At 31.1% G+C, this 21,972-nt stretch overlaps 1 protein-coding gene across 1 annotated transcript; it reads left to right on the forward strand.

The window, feature by feature from the left end:
- Positions 1–13,467: 13,467 nt before the first annotated feature.
- Positions 13,468–14,540, forward strand: LOC127076567 (auxin-induced in root cultures protein 12). Its single transcript, XM_051018249.1, has one exon. The coding sequence runs from the start codon at positions 13,584–13,586 to the stop codon at positions 14,322–14,324; it is 741 nt and encodes a 246-aa protein (XP_050874206.1). The 5' UTR covers positions 13,468–13,583; the 3' UTR covers positions 14,325–14,540.
- The last annotated feature ends 7,432 nt before the right edge of the window (positions 14,541–21,972 follow it).

The raw sequence follows: 21,972 nt of genomic DNA on the forward strand, positions 1-21,972 counted from the left end.
CAACCCCCTTAGCTATTGAGAAGAAATGATGACAAATCTATCAAATACCACTGGACCTTCCACCAGACCTTCACACCAGCACTCAAAGACCCCAAACACCTCAGAGAAATCGTGGGAGACCTCGAAGGCAGGCTAACGGACATGGATGTGGAACCAGGGGGCATTTCAATCGAGTGGATCATTAATTTTCTTGTCAATTGTTATGTATTTTAACTTTATATTATAATGTTAATAATTATTTTTCATTTACATATTTAATTTAATTATTTATAAGTATAAAATATAAAAAATAAAAAATAAATTAACATAGAGCATGCGCCACATGCATTGGCGCATACACATGATGTAGTGTATGCATACGCCAATGCAATTGGCTTCATTGCATGTAAGCGCCTATGTCATTGGCGCCTCTGTTTAATTGGAAAATAGATGTGCCAGTCCAATTGGCGCATGCTTCATGAAAGATGGTTATTTCCATAAATATTTTGAAAAATATATTATTTTAGAATTTTAATTGAAAAATATGGTTAATTTAGAATTTTAGATCATACTTGGTGGGCACCAAGGTGATAGTTTACACAGATCATGCAACAATCAAGTACCTTATAAAGAAGAAAGACGCAAAACCAAGATTAATAATATGGGTACTTTTATTGCAAGAATTTGACCTAGAGATTAGAGACAAGAAGGGGGTATAAAACTTGGTCGCTAACCACTTGTTTAGGCTTCCTAAAGAGGTCCAGACCTCCGGTGAAAGAAATATAAAAGAGGAATTTCCTGATGAGCAATTATTTTTGATGACATATGTCATGACACCCTGATATACTGACATAATGAATTACTTGGTGAATGGGTATGTTCCACCTGAGTTCAACTCACAACAAAGGGATAGGTTTTTCCATTCATCCTAGAGCTATTATTGAGATGAACCGGCCATGTACAAGAAATGTGCTTATTAGTTACTCATAAGATGTGTTGACTACCCAAAGGCACGATAGATCCTGACATATTACCACAATGCTCCTTATGGAGGTCACTTTGGTGGAACCAGAACATCAACTAAGGTGCTACAATTTGATTATTTATGGCCATCTCTATTTAAGGATGCTAATGATTTAGCTAAGGCTTGTGATAAATGCCAAATGTCGGAAAATATTTCTATGAGACAAGAGATGCCCCTTACTAACATTTTAGAAATTTAACTCTTTGATGTATGGGGTATAGATATCATGGGACCTTTTCCCCAATCCTTTGGAAATCTGTATATTTTGGTAGTTGTTGATTATATTTCCAAACGGATATAGGCAGTGGTAACCGCTATCAATGATGCAAAGGTTGTGACCAAGTTTTTAGTCGAAAATATCTTAAGGTATGGCACGCCAAGAGACATCAGTAGTGATGAAGGAACACATTTTTATAACAATTTTTTTGAAGGTTTATTGAGAAAATATGGGGTGAAACACAAGGTTACCACAACCTACCACCCTCAAACAAGTGGGCAAGTTGAATTGTCTAATAGGGAGATCAAAGGAATTTTAGAAAAGATGGTGAATGTTATAAGAAAAGATTGGTCCAAACATCTTGATGATGCTCTTTGGGCCTATAGATATGCTTGTAAAACACCATTTGGAATGTCTCCCCCATAGGCTTGTGTATCGAAAGGCTTGTCACTTACCAATTGAATTGGAACATAAGGCTTTTTGGGATATGAAAAGATTGAATTTCAACTTGCCATCTGTTGGAACATATATTATTTTCCTATGAGAATGTTGAATTATACAAGGAGAAAACCAAAAAATGGCACGACAGAAGGTTCCAGAAAAGGGAGTTAGTGGGAGGATAAAAAGTACTCTTATTTAGTTCCAAATTAAAATTATTTTCAAGCAAATTGAAGTCAAGATGGTCAGGTCCCTAAACTTTTGAAAATCTATCCTTATGGGGTTGTGGATCTCTTGAATGAACAAACTGGAAATAAGTTTAAAGTGAACAGACAAAGAGCCAAGGCTTACCATGATGAACCTTATAACAACACTAGGGTTACCATAAATTTTGATGATTAATTGTGTGATTAAGTTAGGCTATAAGACTAAGAAATATCGCTACTGGGAGGCAGCCCAGCTTAATGCAATTTTTGTTTGTTAATTTTCTTTATTTCAGATGATTAGTGTATAAGAAATAATTAAGGGAGGACTTGACCAACTTTGTCACAACTATGAAATGTCTTAAAAAGTGAGTTGAATGCAATTACATGAATAATGAAAAAAAAAGACTGATGGAAAACTTGAATTTGAATTGGTTTGGACAAGAAAAGAAAGGGCGAAGAGAGAGAGATGATGGGTAGACGTACAATAGACAATTATCCTTGAGCCACATGCATGTTATGCCTATGTCTGACACAATCATGACACATCAGCAGAACAGTTATTGTACAACGTCTGAAGCAAGTTACCTAATAGTTACTTTTGGAGCTTCTCACATTGTAACCTAGTTGTTATCCTTTTTCCTAACTCTTTAAACCGATTTGGAATTTTCTTTTACTCTTAACTCTCTCTCTCTCTCTCTCTCTCTCTCTCTCTCTCTTACAAAAGCAACCAAGGATCAGAAATTCACTCACCCTCTCTCTCAAAACCTCACCATGGAACTAAAATACAATGGCAAAAGAATAAAGAAATATGCTCGGAAAAATACCACACACCATGTGGATTATTCTGATTCTGAAGGGGAGACTTTCATCAATGAAGATGCGAAGCAAAGGTTTATCAATAATTTATCTTCAAAAAGCTATCACTCTAAAATGGGTTTTATCTTTAACCCTGATGCTAAGTATTTAGGCATTCCATAAGAGATCGGTTGTATCATCACAGGGCACAAGTGGAAGAAATTCTATAAGTATCCAAAGGCTTATAATATGCAAGTGGTGAATGAGTTTTACTCCAACCTCACCAACGACAAGAGGTGCGAAGTCATCGTGAGAGGAACAAAGGTGCAATATTCCAAATCCACCATATCCGTGGTGTATGGATTGCAAGAAGTAGAAGACTCTTACCAAAGCCTAGTGGAGAATATGGACGAGCAAGACCTGGAAGTGCTTAGGGATTCCTTGTGCGTGGAAGGTACTAAGTGGCATGTGGCCCAGAAGGTGGCAGACAAGACGATGATGAGGATGCAACTTAAACATGTGCCAAAGGTGTGGTATCAGTTTCTGAAGCACTATACCATGCCAACTCCTCATAATGAGTCAGTCAACAAGGAAATGGTGGTGTTATTGCACTATATCACTAGAAACATTCTGATTGATGTTGCAAAGATAATATGTAATGAGATTATAGCTTATTCAAAGAGGAAATATATGATACTTTACTCTCTTTGTTTAATCATTTCTATGTGTAAAAGGCAAAAGTCGACATATGAGATATCTCATCCCCAAGCGGAATTTAACAAGGCAGCAATTCAAAATCTCTTGAAAGTAAAATGGATGAAGAATGAGGAAGCAGTCCCCAGAAAAATGGAAGAAGGTGAAAGTTCAAAGTATGATGACTACGTGATGTGGCAGGTCTTATTGCAAATGCAAAAGGACTAAAAGGATTATTACAAGTTTGTAATGGAACAACACAAGTGGCACAAGAAATTAAACTCCCTCCACAAGGGAGGTGTAATGAATATGCCACCTGAGTTTCCTGAGCATACATTAGGAGAGTTGTTGAATGAGGAAGATGAAATGGAGGAAGAAATCCCAGTCAAAAAGATGGGTAAGAAGAAGAAGAAGAGTTCATCCAAGGCACACCCAGAGTCTAACACTGTCATGCCTGAGAAAAACAAGTCCAAAAAGAAGAAATATGCCAAGAAGTTAACCCACCAGGATAGCCCTAAAAAGAGAGATAAGGCAACCATTGATGAACCTGTAAATATTGAACCATAAGACAACCCCACCACAATTGATTTGATGAAGAAGTAGTGATGGAAGAGAGTGAGAAAGGTGATGTCGTGACTGAGGAGATTGTGAATGAAGAAACTGTTGAAAGTGAGCTAGAGAAGGATTTGGATAAGTTTTATTCAAGTATTGATGAAGATAATAATGAGGCTAAAATACAGGATGAGGAGATATCTGAGGAGGAGAAAACTGATGGGAGTGAAAAAGAAGATAAGGAGGAAGACGTTGTGAATAACCTTATTGCTGACTCAACTATGGAGACAGTAAAAAGGGAGAAAGAAAAGCAAAAGAGTGCAGTTGGAGAAGGTAAAACGACTATTATCATGAAATATTAACCCCATATGCAGGTTGAAATTTCATACCAATAGCCATCAAAATCCCTGAAAAGGAAAAGACTCCTGAAAAAGAGACGACTTCAGATCCTGCACAAACCCCAACAAAAGAGAAATCCAAGACTCGTGTGAAGGAAAAAACTCCATAGCAGAAGAAGGTGATGCTTGTCGTAACTGAAAAGAAAAAGAAGACTAATGAAGTTGAGGAGGACAATAAGAGAAAGAGAACAGAAGAAAAGAAGGCCCCGAAGAGGAAAATCAACATACTTCATGCCTAGCTGGTATTTATTTCCAACCCTTTTATGCTGACAATATGTCACATCCACCTAATAACAGTAGGACCTTATCTTCACCCTATGTTAGGGGGAGTGGCAGCTTATGCCACGACTTTGCTTAGATTGTTTAAGCAATCTTATCTAATCATCTTTTAATTTTACTATTTATTTTGTTTATGTTGTTGCTTTCCTGTTTCTACCAAGTTTTTTATTAATAAAAAGTAGTTGTGTTTTATTTTACTAATTTGTTTTTCCTCTTTATGTTTAAAAAAAACTTAATTCCCAAAATTTCAAAAATATTGCTTAATACTTCTGAATTAACCATGGTTGGACTGTTGATGTGTACTGGAAACAAGGCATGACTAAAGATAAAATGATATTTATGTGAACTTTGTGAGCTCTGATGATTACTATCACGTCATAAGTAGTCATAAAGGTAGTAAGTTTTCAAAATAGGAAGGAATGACTTTGAGTTTGAGAAAACAAAGATTAGAGGACTTAAAAAAGGGAGAAACTAGTGAAAGGGATACCATTAGAGGGGCTATTGCACTTTCGTAATGCATATGAAAAAAAATATGAATAAAGTTCTTGTGCCCGAAACTAGAGGAACGAATTCATGTGCCCGAAACTGAAGGAATTTTGGATGCCTCACTCTTAGAAACAAATTGGACTCATAAAAAGAAAGATCCAATTGAGGTACCCAACAAAAAGAGAAATGTAAGTAGTGTAGTAGACCCCTAATTAGGATATTCCTCTCTAATGTCTGAAAAGTAACCCTTGGATCATAGGAGAAGCTGACCAATCCATTTGCTAAACCACTCCGTTAATGAAAATGTTTAGCATGACAAAAATCATTCATGAACACACACACACACACACTTGTGGAATGAAAGAATAAGTTTAGTCATTTGTTGAGTTATTCCAGTATCGGATACAGTCCTACTGTGTGAAAAAATAAGTATTTGATTTATGAAATGTGTTGGCCTTTGAGTTTTTTTTTTTGTTCTAAAGGGTTATCTGTCACATCACCTGAGAACAAATAATGATTCAAGTTTATGGGTGTGATAACTCATATTTTGTGAGTTATTTTACCTTTAATACTCGAAGTTATATTGCTTTAATTTGAATTTGAATTTAGTTTATCAGCTTAATATTGTTGTTTTAGATAGTATATTATGGAGCACAATAGGTGCTCCCTTTTTGTAGTTTTATGTGTTTTTGTGTCTTTGCAGGAATCCATAGCCTGTCAAGTCCTGGCACGCCAGGATAGCAAGAGGAACAAGTGAGCTTGGTCCAACAGGTTTTAATGCTAGAAGATGCTGGAACAAGTGTCTTCAAGTATCAAAGAGCTAGCAAGAGGGAAAGGAGTGCATTGGGAAGCAATTGTTGAGCTGTAAAGCGAAGAAAGCAAGAATGTGCGCTACAAGACAAAATGATGATGCATAATACAAGATCAATCAATCTGCAGCACCACGTATTTCTACATCTCATGCTCCATAACCCTGCTCTGGATGTTTTGTCCCCTGTGTGCTTGAATATATCAGCCCTAGGCATTTCAGAATAAGAGAAAGAGAGGGAAAAATGTTGAACTTTTGGGCCAAACTAAAAAGCCCATGATCCAAGGTATATTTATAAACCCTATCTTTGTTCCCTATAAAAGGAACTGTTGAGTGGCTAATAGAATAGTCCAGTGGTTCAACATATTTTACACGGTTAGAAGAAAGTTTGTAAACACTTTGAGTGAGTGAGAGCAAAGAAGACAAGTGAAATGACAGATTATTCTTCAGAGTAGAAGGATTCCTACTTCAACTGGTACGACAACACCTGACTCTTGCTGATTGAAGATTGCAAGCAGTCAACACTATTACCTAGGTGGATTTTCTTTAATTATTATGTGTTTAGAAATGTTTACTCTAGGAACCAGTATGTTTGTAGTTGCTAAAGTTATTATGAGCTAAAACTCTTTGTGTTGAGCAATGTGATATTTATTAGTAATGAATCTTTATGTTTATGATGCGTGTTAGTGATTGATTTTAACATTTATGTTATTGTTATATATTTGGTTTTGAGTTTGATCACCTTAGAACTAAGTAAAAGCTTGTTAGTATGGGGAACCCATTAATCAAGTGGAGTTAATGTTAAATATGGTCGAAAATAGTAGGATAGATATATTCACTAGATTAACTATCTTAGGAATAAGGAGTTACAACCATATGAAAAATGTTGAATGATATTTCCATGCATAATAATAGTAATGCGAGAATTAGGAATCTGTTTCTTACTACTCATACATATGATTCAACGTTGTAGGAATACACACTTAGATTGCATTATATCCTCATATGTCACGACACATCACATCATATTTATGTTAGATTCATACACTAGTAAATGGATAATTGTTCGACACATTAATTTATATCTTGCTAACTTATTTTGTGAAGTCTGTTATCCTTAACTTGTGTGAAAGAACCATATCCTAATCATTATTATTGTTAGCCTTGCTCATGCTAATTCACAAATCATAAGTAAATCAAGTTAAGTTATACCACTCCCTATGGGTTCGACATCCTTACTAAATATATTACTTGCTACGATTAAAGACCATGTATACTTGCATGTAATACCATCTTTAGTTCCAACAAACCACTTCAAGAATTTCACATTGTCATCGCTGATAATCATATACTTTATCATGAAGAACAAATTTCACTTGAAGGTAAACCACTCCAAGAATTTTCACATTGTCTTCACCGACAATCATAGTTTTAAAAAACTATCATACTCCACCTAAAGAAGAGTATACTTCACTTGAAGCTAAACCACTTCAAGAATTTTACATGTCAAAAACTAGGTTAAAATATTAAGGTGCGACTTCCTTATTGGCAGGAAGCTCCTCAATCACCAACATAATCTTGCATCTTGTGTAATCTTGATTGTATCAACACATCTTTGACTTTAACATTCCACGAGTCAAAAAAAATCTTCCATCAATTTTCTCTAGCTCAACCTGCATAACGGAATTTTGACTACAGTCCAACAACTCTTTCACAACACTAAGAACATTTATCCATGGATCGAACCAAAAGCTTTGATATCAGTTGTTAGGAAAAACAACCAAAGCATAGAGAAAAAAGAGGAACACAATCACAACACAAGAATATAACGTGGAAACTCCAAAACTGGAGAAAAGCCACGGTCGTTGTCAATAGACAACTAGAGAATAAAACTATGTGAAAATTATTACACCATATAATATACCCTCAACTAACTCAGACCCCCGGTACACTCACACCCTCCAAAACAAATATTTAACTACATCTCACAACACTATAATATAAGAGTATAAGAGAACAAACAAAGTCAAATACAAACTGAAATTGCTTTTGACTGGTGCATCATGGAATGAAGAACTCAAATCCTATATATATATATATATATATATATATATATATATATATATATATATATATATATATATATATATATATATATATTATCACTGGGCTCCCTTTTCCTTCACAAACTAAGTGATGTGCAACTTCAAAGAACTTATCTCCTATATATAACCTTGGACTCACTCTTCATTCGCAAAAGCTAAACGATGTGAGACTTCTTCAACATCTATATTTTCAACCAACCCCAACAATTGGTCTGGTCTGATTGCTGGACTGGGTAAACTATTGAATCAGTGAAAACTGATCAAAACTGGTAAAAAGCGCGAACGAGAGGTTTTGAAGAATTGACGAGTTAAACGCTTGCTTTTTTTTCCTTATACAAAACGACATTGTTTTGATAACTTTTTTTAAAAAAAAATAAAATTAAAATATAAGTATATTTTGTTGAAAACTTATTTTAAACAACTTTTCTTCTTTAGAATTAAATTTATTAGACGCTGCAGTTATGTGTTCAATTTATATTATAATTAAACTTTGTTGAAAATTTATTTGCATTTGTATTTTATATATTTTTTTTGTGATGACTATGCTTAAAATTTATATTTAAACAATAAATTTGTGAAATTTTGAAAATTTGTAGAAGTCGTGACTTTTTTTGAGACTGAGTCATCCGGTTTAATTTGGTTTATTCATGTGGGTTCGACTAGCGATCTAGTGGTTCAACGAATAAATCAATAATTCAGTATCCTCATCAATTTAATGATCGGTCCATTTTTTAAAATAATACTTTAGAACGTGTTTGAGATGCATTCGAAAATACACTTCTAAAATCTAAAAGAGTATTTTTTGAATTTTTATAAAGTATTTTTCCATCCATTAGTATATTATAAGGCATTCTACATCATGCAGAGAAAGTAATTCCTAAGTTAAAATGTTCGGTGACATTTAACGAAACCTTAGGGGAAGTTATTATAATTTTCCCTAAAGATTATTAATGTAAATATTTATAGACTAAAAAACTACTACCTCCGTTTTTTATTATGAGTCGCTTTGAGAAAATATTTTGTATTATAATATACTACCTCCGTTTTTTATAATATGTCGTTTTGAAAAAATATTGTGTACCACAATATAAATCGTTTTATAATATCAATGATTTATTAATGTTGATTTTTCTATTATACCCTTAAATATTTATTATTCTCTCTCATTTCAATTATGTCAATTTATCTTTTCAATATAGTTAATGAAGGAAAATTTTGTAAAACTCTTCATACGTATCTCTTCATAATTTCTTAATACGTATGAAAAATAAAAAATGACTTATAATAAAAAACGGAGGGAGTAAGTCGTTTTATAATATCAATGAATTACTAATGTTATTTTTTCTATTATACCCTTATATATTTATTATTCTCTCATTTCAATTTCAATTATGTCTATTTGTCATTCCAATACTTTAATGAAGAACAATTTTGTAAAACTCTTCATAATTTCTCTTTTTTATATTATAATGATTACAATTTTTTAATACATGTGAAAATTAAAAAAATGATTTATAATAAAAAGCGGAGGAAATAATTTGTTATGAAAAAAAGATAATTAATTAATTATTTTATAAACGTGTTACTTAAAATAAAAGAAAAAAATACACTTGACCTATTAATTATTAGATCAAATTGAGTGACTCTAAGATTTGAAATCAGAACAATAATTTTATCTTCTAGAAATCAAAACAATATTTAAGTGAGTTATCATTTATGCATAATTTTGAATAAATTAGAATAATTAAAATGAAAGTTTCTTGCATCGTACAAATTTGGTAAGACAAAAATAATTTCAACTGAAAAAGTCAATTCAAAATACTCTGGAAAAAAATGATGCCTATAGTAAATTGTAGTTTTTCATACAAATATTTGAAACTTTTATTGACTGAAAAAATAATATTTGAGATATACTATTAAAATAAATTCATGCAAATTAAATGGTATATAATTTCTGAGAGTTATTGGTAAAACATATGACTACAAAATTAAATATTTTCAATACATTGTAATAAAATAATTGATGCATAGCTCGACTGCATTCATAGTTTTTTGAACTTACTAAATGCAGTTGATAATAATATATTTTTTTTAGGCTTAGCATCATTTTATTTCGGATTCATTTTGATCTTTTAATTTAAAAAGAATTCATATTAATTTTTTAAATCTTTAAAACGATCCATATTAATCCTTTTTATTTTATTAGCAGCGAAAAAATTCAAAAATTGGTTGATAAATTCGTTCCTAATTAAACGAAAATGACTTAAATGAAATGTTTTGAAGAGTTAATTAATCAATATGAATGTTTTTTAAGTTAAGAGATCAAAATAAACCCCAAAAATAAGATTAAAGCCTAAAAAGAGTATTAAATCTTTCTTTTATATAAAAAAATACATAATTGTGAATTGTTATATAAAAATATATATAATACATGAATTTTGTGTGTGAATAATATAGGGTTTAGAAGTTGAATATTATGTTAAAATATTATATTTTTTATTTAAATATTTTATGGACAATCCTTAGAAATTATGAATATAGTCATTATTATGCATGAATTATTTTAATAATATATTTTAGGCATAATTAGTCACAATGTTCTTTAACTTAGTTTAATGTTTCATTTTAGTCTCTTATTTAAAAAATGTTACAATTTGATCCCTTAAAACTGTTTTGTTAATTAAGTTGGTCATTTCTGTTAAATTTTATAAAAAAAATTAAGTTGTGTACATGTAACATAACAGTGTGACAAAAGTTAATATAGTGAATCAATAATTTTATCAAGGGATTAAATTGAAACCTTATCATTATTTAAAGGACCAAATCAAGAAAGTTAATCAAACTACAATTACAATTAAAGTACATTTGGAACAAATTCATAGCATTTGACTATTCCATCTACCAAAAGGAAAATAGTATATAATTCCTTTCAGTATATAATTCTTTTCAAAAATAATTTATTTACACAAAAATACATTACAAAAATCATACAAATAATAGGAAAAAAATTAGTGGCCCTAATATGAGGGCTCTTAATTGCAAGTCCATTTCGGTCAACATGGAATCTAATAGTGTAAATAAAGTGCAATACATATTCAACCAATATCTCTTAAATATTAATCCACCGAAGATGGAAATTTTATGATGCTTGCAGAATTGTCCTTACTGATCCTCATGTGTTGTATTGACTTCATTATTTATCTGCATGTTTCCATGAGAACCTCATTCTACTTATCCATATTCATGCTCACTAAAAACATAGAATATAAAGCAATATAAAAAATAACTCTGAGATAAATCATATTAAGTAAATAACTCATTCAAACCTCACATTTGTCTAGACCAAGATCAATGGTCCATCATATGCAGGAGAGACATGACAACAATTTGCAAGCATAGGATAACACATGTCTGATATGTAAAATTGTAAACTCCGTAACTCATTATCACAATTTTAACTACCTTTGTCTACAACTAATCTGATATGATTATAACGTAATGGAGCAAACATGTACTCTACCGCTGATATCTGCTTGGTAACTTCATTTAGAATTGCAAATTGAGCTTCCTTGCATGCCTTTTCATTTGGGAAGCATATGGTGCATCTCCCATAAGCCAAATGGTCGACCATGCTTAGGTTGTTGTCTCTGGCTTTAATTGTATAAATTCATAGGTCAATTTTTTTTATTCGAAGAAGTAACCACGAGGGGTGGTCTTCATCAATTTTAGGTTATATTAAACGGAAAAAAAAAACTCAAAACCTAGGCTCCGACCAGCAAAAAGTTAAGAGAATATTGACTTACTCATAACCTTGTCAGTGGAGCAATTGCAATCACAACTCCATGTCAACTACGAAATGGGTGTTTTTCTGCAAGAAGCAACTTTCAAACTATTCCGTATGCTACTGGTATTACATGTACATCCCTAATTTCAAGTTTGAAAATGCAATCTCGCATGGAATTCCAGATTCTGCAGAGGTTACACACCGTTAAAAATTAGACAAAATAATTGATGCCACAGGTACAAGTAAGTTTAAAATTATGGTGCCCACCTAAAGAAACATTGGACCAAAAGCTAGTAGATGAAACATTTGAAGTTTGGATTTTCCTATAATCATTGGTGGAAGTGGCAATAATGTCCAACAATGGCTTCTCGGCCAATACACTTTTGAAAATAAATGGGCTCAGTGGAAGTGGAAAATAAATGTCTGAGACACTAAAATACATGATAAGGTGAGAAGAATCTAGGGTTTAGTGGCAGCATAAAAGAGGGGAAATCGGAGATGAAAATCTCTGGAGATCGGAAAGGGAGGAGCGGTAGAGACATGAAGAGAAGTAGCAGAAGTCTGATGAGACATAATTAATCAACGACGAAAGAGATTGCGATTACGATAGATTGAAAATATGGTGGAGTGCAAAAAAATGGACAGTATTGTGGTGAAAACTGAAAGAGTTCAATGAAATAAAATTAGAGTTACATTATTTCACATGTTTAATAAGAAATAATAATAAATTAAAAATAAACAAAACATAACATAGTGCAAAGTAGACAACCACATATACATAATTTAACGTTTTTCTTAAAATTTAACATAATTGATCAATTTGACTAATGCAACCGTTTTAAAAAACTATATAATATAACATTTTTTAAACTAAAAATTAAAGAAAAAAATAAATTAAGTTAAGGGAGCAAAAGATGAATTAAGCTTATATTTTACATATAATTTTTATAGTTAACAAAAATTTCAAGTATTTTTATAAAAAATATAAATTTATGTACTATAGGCATCATTTCTTATAAAATAATTTATATTATTTTTTTAATATAATTTAGTGACCAAATTATTATAATTAGAAAAAAAATTATTATAATTAGTTCTATTTAATCAAAGTCGTGCATGGATGATATAATTTATTTAAATATCATTTTAATCTCCAACCTTAATATCACACAGATTTATTAAATTTATATTATCTTCATAATAAGTTTATCCTATATACATTAAAAAATTGTGTTAATAAATCTTACACATGTCTTTGATTTTTTAGAACAATAACATTATAGATATATATATATATATATATATATATATATATAATATATATATATATATATATATATATATATATATATATATAGATATATATATATATATATATATATATATATATATATATATATATATATATATATATATATATATATATATATATATATATATATATATATATATATATAAAATTGGAAATCTTAATTGATATATATCCACCCATCTATATATAAGTATCTACATTAATATCTCCACAGAAACAATATCTATATCTTTATTTTATAATAAAATTCATATTTTATACCAAAATAAAAAATTGCTTTTGTCTGTATCATTTAAAAAATATCATAAAATACAAATATTATACCAGAAATGAAAATATTCCACTTGACCCTATTTATTTTTTTAAAAAGAGAAAAAGGATAAAAATAATAATAATCTTTTGCTGTCCACACGTTCGTTTTTACTATATATTGCTACTTCCAACCACAAAGTTGAAAACCATTACTACAATCTCTTTCTTCTTTCTTCTTTGTTACAGTCTTCAACAATGGCTTCACCTTTTTCACCTTTTGTTTTAGCGCTCACAGTTTCCATTTTCATCTCTCTAGTCTTTCCCACTTCAGCTCTCACCTGCACTTCTCAGAAGCTTTCACCGAACCACTCCTTCGCAAACTGCACAGATCTCCCAGCTCTAGGCGCCACTCTTCATTACACCTACAACGACACCACCCGGGCCATCTCCGTCGCTTACTCCGCCACACCGCCTGCAAACGGTTGGGTTGCATGGGGAGTTAACCCCAGCGGCGGCGGTATGGTCGGAACTCAAGCACTCATCGCTTTCAAAAAGCAAGATAAAGTCGAAGTCCTCCTCTTCAATCTCACTTCCTACAATTCTCTCACTCCCGTCACGAATCTCTCCGTTGAAACATCGGCGATTTCCGGTGAAGAATCTAACGGCGTTATAACGATATTCGCAACGGTTATTTTACCGAAAAAGACGGATGTTAATATTACTCAGGTCTGGCAAGTGGGACCCGTTGTTAGTGGGAGGCCAATGAAGCATGATTCAACGCCGGATAACTTGAAAGCTGTTACGAGTTTGTCTGTGGAGACCACTGCAATTGGAGGTGCGAATAGCACTACTGGAGGTGGGAATAGCACTACTGGAGGTGGGAATAGCACCGCATCTGCTCCTTCTGCTGCAGGTGGTGGGGTGAGTTTAGTAGTACCTGGGTTGGGATATTGCTTTGGGTTTGTTATGATATTATTCAGTTTAATTACTATGTGAGAGAGAATGAGAATGATTTGATGTCATTCTTTTCACACTCTTTCTTGAACAATAATTTTTCTTATTTATTATTATGTCTATCATCACTATCCTCTTGGTTTGTTTCTTTCTTTTCAGAAGTTGAATCTGGAAATTTTTCAGATCTCAATTTGGTTTTAGACCTTTTGTAATTTGTATCCACTTTAGAAATTCAGCTTTTACGGATTCCTATTTTAATTGTCGGAAAATATTAATTTATGTTTTAAATACAAAATTTTCACATTTAATTTTTTTAATACTTATGAATGTTTACATTTAATTTGACAAAAATATTTTTTCCCACTGTTCAAAACAATTTGCTTTCCATTTGAAAAAGAAGACAACAGTTGTGCCAAACATGTGGCATGTCCAACTTCTTTTACCTTTAATCATAAATAAATTGTCCCAAACTTTAGATTCGTATGAACGTGGAAAAGTTAGCAGTAATCCCACTTTCCTTATTTCAAGGAAAAGTAAAAATAATTTTTGTATAATTAGAGATGAATGAGAATGTATTTTTCAGCATTTACTTTGAAATGTTTCTCTCAAATTGAGTAGTTATTATGGTGTTAAAGAATTGACACGACATTTTCCTCATTTATGACATACTACGAGGGAGAAATGGAACTTGTAATGTTATTGTCGCTTTGTTTGGAGGGGGAATACGTTAAAGCATTAAACTGGTCCATTTGAATTTTGACAAAATTTGATGTGATTTATTTCTTAACCTCTAGTAGTACTCTACCCTGTATATATGTATTATGTATGCCCTTTTCTAGTCTACCGACCTAAGGAATCAGTTTGGTACCGTAGACTTGTCAAAATAAATTAGACATAATTATTTATCAAATTTTTAATTTTATATATCATTTTACTCTCTTAACTAAAAAAATATTACATTTTATTCCTTTAAGATTAATTCTGTTAATATTATTGATCATTTTTTGTTAATTTTTAAAAAAGAATGTTAAATATTGTCAACATAACTCAATAATTTTTTATTATTTCTTTATTATGATCATCTTTTAAATGAGATTTTTTATTATTTTTCTATCAAAATATTTTTCATAATTAGATTTTCTATTACCCTCAATTTATTATCATCTCCAACTCATTATTATTTTTTTAATGAAATTTGATTTGATCACATTATCAGAATTTTTTGGATCCAAAATATTTCTTAACAATTTTTTTCATCCATTAAAATTATCTATTGTCTTCCAGCAATCAATAACCACAATAAATCCATAATAAATCAAGAATTTATCATTGTTCTTCGTACTTTCAGAATAAAAAATTCATATCCATCTTTCTTTCCCGCGTTTTGAAAGAAGAAGAAAAAATAGCAAAATCTCTTTTCACACTTAGACCACCACCACCCTCAAAGCCCTCCGGACACCTTCACAGAAAGAATTGATTCTAATATTTTTTAGAGCAGCAAATTGTGTCCAACATTCGATTTCGTCACAAGGACAATGAAGAAGAACAACCTTTTTGATTTCGAAGATGCAAAGGATTAAAGCCAAGGATTAGATACTAAAATGAAACTATCCTTAATAATTATACTCCCAAGCCAAAATATGTAATCCATCATTAATTTGATGTTTTTTTTGATAGAAATTCAAAATATAGTATCTGATAAAAATCTTAGAGAATGATGTTCTAAGCATTTGAAAACTCACAAAATAAAATGTATCGGACTGAAGAACATAGAAGTCTCAATCACATAAAAATAGATGAAAAACGGTTCAGGTTTAGAGTATGAAAACAATAGGTAGAAAACGCCACTGTTTTAATGTTCTTCATAATAAACATCTCAATCTCATTCAAAACGCCATTGTTTTTCCTCAATCCAAAAATCTTTCACCTCAAAATCCATACACAACAACAATTCAATAACGACAGGAGTATTACGTAGGTGGGTTAATTTTTTTTTTATAGAAAAAATAACGGGAGAGACGAGTGAAACTAACGACACGATTTTAAAGGATTATGTTATAACGTTTCTTAATTAAATGAGCAAAACGAAATAATAAATTAAATCAAAGAACTAAAAGATGAATTAAGTCGACAAATTATCTTTTGTTAAATAAGATTAAATATATAAAAAAAAAGGAAGACTATATCAACGATCTTCTCACTACTGAAAAACAAATTTAAAGAAAAACAAACTTACCATATTCTTTAAAAAAACCTGCTATTAAATCTAAAGCTAGCAATTCAAAATAAACTGAATAAATGAGACTTAAGTTAGCAAGTAATGTTATATAACTATTCTCTTATTTACTGATTCATCTTAAGTTAGCAAAATAAACTAAAAAAAACATTTGTGAAGTAATATTTACACAATAATTCATCTTATTAATGAATTAAAAGAAGGTTTGAAAGCGTGTACCACCATAATATAATCGATTTCTAATAATCAAAGATTCTGTTAATTTTTGTTATTGCCAAACTAAATGGTTTTCGTAGTACATGAGAGTTCAATAATGAGAAAATTTTAGTGACATCCAAAAAATTGGAAAAAACTCCAAAAAAAAAACAACAACTACTATAGTCTCTCAAATAACTTATCCGATTACGAAACAACTTTAAGCTTCATAATGTTCAATAAAAAGTTTTGTATTTTAATTACTCATATCATAAGTTATATAGGAGTATGATAATACATGATCTTAAACGGATTAATTTTTATATAAAATTAAAACTCCACATCAATTATTATAAATAAAATATATAAATTATATCACCTAATTTTTTTTAAATACTATATTCCTTTAAAAAAATAGTCAAACATGTTTTTAAATAAAACAATTTTAGTTATGTTTTATTACCATGTGTTTGATTTTTCTATTTATTTCTACATAATAGTTTGATGTACATGTATATGTTTACTAAAAAAAATAATGAATATTTAATATTTAATATAACGTAGTAAGAACCAAGTTCTACTTTCATGCCATGTAAATTAATTATATTAATATATAATATTTAATTTAAAATTTTTAATAAAATATTATTAAAAAAATTTAGTGGAGTGAAGAAAATGAGTTTGTGGTTTTTTGTTGAATTAATATAAATATTAATGTTAGGACAAATTTTAGAATATGTAGTTATGTAGGTAAAAAAAATGCTACTTGCAGTTCATTCGTAATCAAATATGGACTTTTTTAGGGTAGATAAAAAATTATAAAAGTTTGAGATGAAGTAGGTTTCTCTCAAAAGACCTAAGATAAGGAATCTAGGTATTTATAGTGCATGTAACAATTACCACGAGTTTAGACGAAGAGTACATGAAATTTAAGAAAGATAAATATCTTTAATAGCTTCTAAAACCCTCAAAATCATGCCTTTAGAATTCCAAGTTATCATTTTTTCTATTCAAAAATTGGAACTCCTCAAAAAGTAGTCAAAAAGTCATATTTATAGCAATTACTATGTGTCAGACTTGTGCAACATTGCACCCACATTTTATGCTAGGTCTGGACAAACGGACTAGGCCCGAACCGAAACCGAAATTGAGAAAATCGGAGAAAAAAAGGAATTTGGTTCGGTCGGTTCGGTCTGACAGGTCCACCGTTGGCCCAGTCAGTTTCATGTGGTTAACATAGGGTCGGTTCGGACCTCCATATATGGATCAAAACTAAATCGAACCGATCCGTTTTTTTATTAAATGTTATAACTTATACTGATACAATGTCGTTTTGGTTGTATTTCTTTTCTTAACCCTAACTCTCTCTCTCACTAATTCATGTTCCATTCATTGTCCTTCCCTCTCTCTCTCAAAAAAAATCTAGTTCCAAATCGCCATCGTTGTCGCAGCTGTATGAAGCCTATAGATTGTGTTGAATTGTAATTTCTTGTGTCGAAGCAGATTGTTCGACAGAAGCAAGGAAGTGTCGAATCATTTAGGTATCGAAGTGTCGAGGAGTTAGCCTCGACATGAATTTGGTTTTAAACCTAATTTTGTAGTGTTGGCAAAATTATGTATTTTGAATTTTTGTTTTTGGTTTTCATTATTTTGCTTTTGTATGGTTGGACTTGAATCATTGTTGCCTAACACTAGAAGAATTATTAGGTCTGTATATCTTAGGTTTGTTTATCTTCCCTCTGATTACTTTTGTGTTTTTGTTTTCTCTTTTATATTTTTTATTAATCTAATATTTCTGTTTTATTGTGACATGCTTCTTCTCATATGAAGAAGACCTTCAAAAGATAGTTTAATTTCTTTTCTTTTCTCATTTTTGTATTGTTGGACTCTGAATCATTGAAATAAAAAATATCATAAGGTATTCTTGTTTATGATTTGTGTGTTTGTTCATGAGTTTATTTATTTTTATTTTGGTTAAGCAAAGAACTGGTAGGAGACAAAGACTTAGCACAAGACAAGTTGTGGAGCATTACTAGTGCCCAAGGATTTGGAGTTGGACAGAGTGTCATGGAACAACAACGATGTAAGTTAAGTTAATTTCTTTGACTCAATTTTATGACTTTTTTGTTTGTTGTGTGTAGTTGTATGTTTTATTAATATTGATGACAAATGCATATGTTTTTGTATGTACGCTGTTTTTGTTGTTTTTATGAAACAATTGAGATTAAACTTACAGTTGTTAAACCAAAATTCACTTCCAAAAGGCTTTTTGACAAGTATTATAAATAAAACTTATACTTATGTTGCTGCCAGAGTTATTTTGTATTCTTCCATGGCTGCTTTGGTTGGTTTATTAGAGTATTATAGCATGAAGTTATTTTGTATTCTTCCATGGTTGCTTTGGTTGGTATATTATTGTAAATAAAAATCCAGTTTTTTTTTTATACCAACACATGTTTGAATGAATACAACAACAAATACATATGTTGCCAATGCTGATCAATTTATGCTATTTTTTGTAAAGCAATTGAGATTCTTCTCTTAACTATATTATATAATAATATTGTGACATGATTTAATTTCCTAAAATAGTTTGATTTTTATTTGTAAACAAACTGAATGTAATTTAATTATTTAAATGCGAGGTCTTTCCCCTATTTTGAATCATTCTCTGCCTTTTTGTAATTAGTTTTCTTTAGTTTTTTTTAATTAGTATGATAAGTTTAGTAGCTTCAAAATTTAATTTATTTTTCACAATGTGCAGGATCAACAATAAAAAAATGGCTTATCAGCATGTTTAATCTCAAGGACCACATTGTGTCCATACTTGTGGAAGAATGATTAATCATTAGTTGATAATTTTAGATTTGTTATTTAATACTCATTAGGGAGACTGTAATTAATAATTTTATGTGTACGGTATCCTGTTTAAATTGACATTTGATGAATGATGAAATAGATTAAGAGATTATAATTTTTTTAGTTACAATTGATCTATTTATTTTTAAAGGTCCAAACCGTTTAAAATCAATCGATAAACCTATCAAATCGAAAAATTGTAAATCGAAATAATCAAAATTAAATTCAATCGAAATTGGGTCTTGTTTTAGCATTCACGGTTTGGCATGGTTTGGAGGTTTGGGTCCGACTGTTTGTTTATCCCTATTGTACGCTATCATGACCGTGATGTGATATCATCACGCCCACGATGTCAGCATCACGACCGCGTGAAATCCAAAGGCAAAAATGCATTATTTTCTTCATTTTTCTTCACATTTTTTCTAAGTCCCAAATTTCTCCCTCTTATTGAGTTTTGCTCATTTCTTCCACACTTTAGCTTGAATTTACTCATTATTCTTCTGATTTCATCGATTGTACTCACAAATTTTACGTAATGGGCGAGTGTCATCACAACCCCAAACTTACGTTGTTGTTTGTGAAGGAGAATAGCGATCCAAAACGCAACAGAATTTAAAATTTCTCCTTTAGTGATCCTTACGAATGAGCATGATCAGTGATATAATCGTTACCTCTTGTGGCGATTGAAACCTTTGATGCAGATTTAAGGAGCAATCACGAACGTTGAATGGTGACAACGCCTCTACTCAGTCCACACGAACGAATTCCTTCAATCTCAGTGCTAGCTGCTACGAGTGAAGGCTTTGAGTGAGAGAGAGAGAGAGAGAGAGAGAGAGAGAGAGAGAGAGAGAAACGAAATTACAACTGCACAAATGCTTCTTCACAAGGGTTCTATTTATATAACCACTTGTGTGGGTTGTAAGCTTAAAAAAGCCCACTTAAGTGTATGTGACCCATATCTTATGATATACCAAAATCACTTAAGCGTGTGGTACCTTACCATATTTCGTATTCTGCTTAAATGCATCGTACCTTACAATGTCCTACAATTCACTTAAGTGCACCGTACCTTACGGTGTTCCTTATTTACTATATCTCTCATCAATCCGTCCTTTTGTGTGTGACCCTGTAGGTTTTCACGGCATTGACAATTATATTAAATCACGTATTTAACATAATAAACAGTGAGCGGTATTTAGCAACACATCACTGTTACCTAAGACACGAAAATGTCATGTGATCTGACAAATCCTTTTATGATAATATTTATGTGTACAATTACCCTTTTGCCCTTATGTCTATATTGAACACAAGACATAGACCGTGTCATCCTTGTCCAGTTCAATATTGGGCCCGTAGATATTTATCCTGTTACGCAGGATGGGCAAATTCCATCTAGGTCACTCATGTCCCTCAGCTGCTTCGTGGAGTATCCATCAACTGTCTTTACGGTCATCCAGTTACGGACAATGTTTGATCAACAATAAGGCACTAGACTATACATCTATGGTACATAGTGGTTTCAGATCAAAGGGCGGTATACACCATGAGAATAACTTATAACACTTAGCATAACATTCTATATAGTATTCTCATAGCGGGTCAATTTAGTATAAATATTACTCTTAATATTCATACCCATGTTTAAACTTGATAACTCCTTATCCATGATCCATGAGATGTGATCATCAGTCTATATACATAATAGTCTTAATGCTTTAATGTTATCCCACTTTACAACAAAGCTCGACTACAAATACTTTAAGAATATTGTCCTTATGTTTAATGGGATCTCATGATTAAGTCACACTTGATACATTAAACGGACTAACTATTCTAGGGACTTTATTAAACAAACATAATAAAGAAAAAACCTTTTATTATTAATAAATAATTCGATACAAGTACCAAAAGTATTGGTCTCTTGGGCTTACACCAACAGTTTGTCCTCAAATAATATGTTTACACACTAAATATTATCAAAATTAAAATGCTTACTCTTACCAATGAACGTCACAATTTTTATATTTGTTTAGCAACATTTCTACTCTATGCTTCAATTCAAGTAACTAAAAAAAGTTCTTCCAAATGCACAAGTACTCAACTTATCTCTCTTCTCACAAACATTCACTCATTTTGATAGGGTAATCACACAATCAACGTACAAAAGGATTTAACAATGAGTTTTTAAAGTTTTTAATAAAGTCGATCAAAGTCATATTTGAATACACACTTTTGAGGTCTTTTCAAGGTTGTAACATGGCTTATGTCAGGGTATGACAACTTAGGATAATAGTCTTGAACCTTTAGAGTTAGGTACCTAATTTTCTTGATTTTACCTTATTCCTTTCATATCATTGTTTTCTTAATCAATCAGTACTAGATAATCCATTTTGTTTG

The sequence above is a fragment of the Lathyrus oleraceus genome, chromosome 4 (genome assembly GCF_024323335.1).
Source record: "Lathyrus oleraceus cultivar Zhongwan6 chromosome 4, CAAS_Psat_ZW6_1.0, whole genome shotgun sequence".
Classification (NCBI taxonomy): domain Eukaryota; kingdom Viridiplantae; phylum Streptophyta; class Magnoliopsida; order Fabales; family Fabaceae; genus Lathyrus; species Lathyrus oleraceus.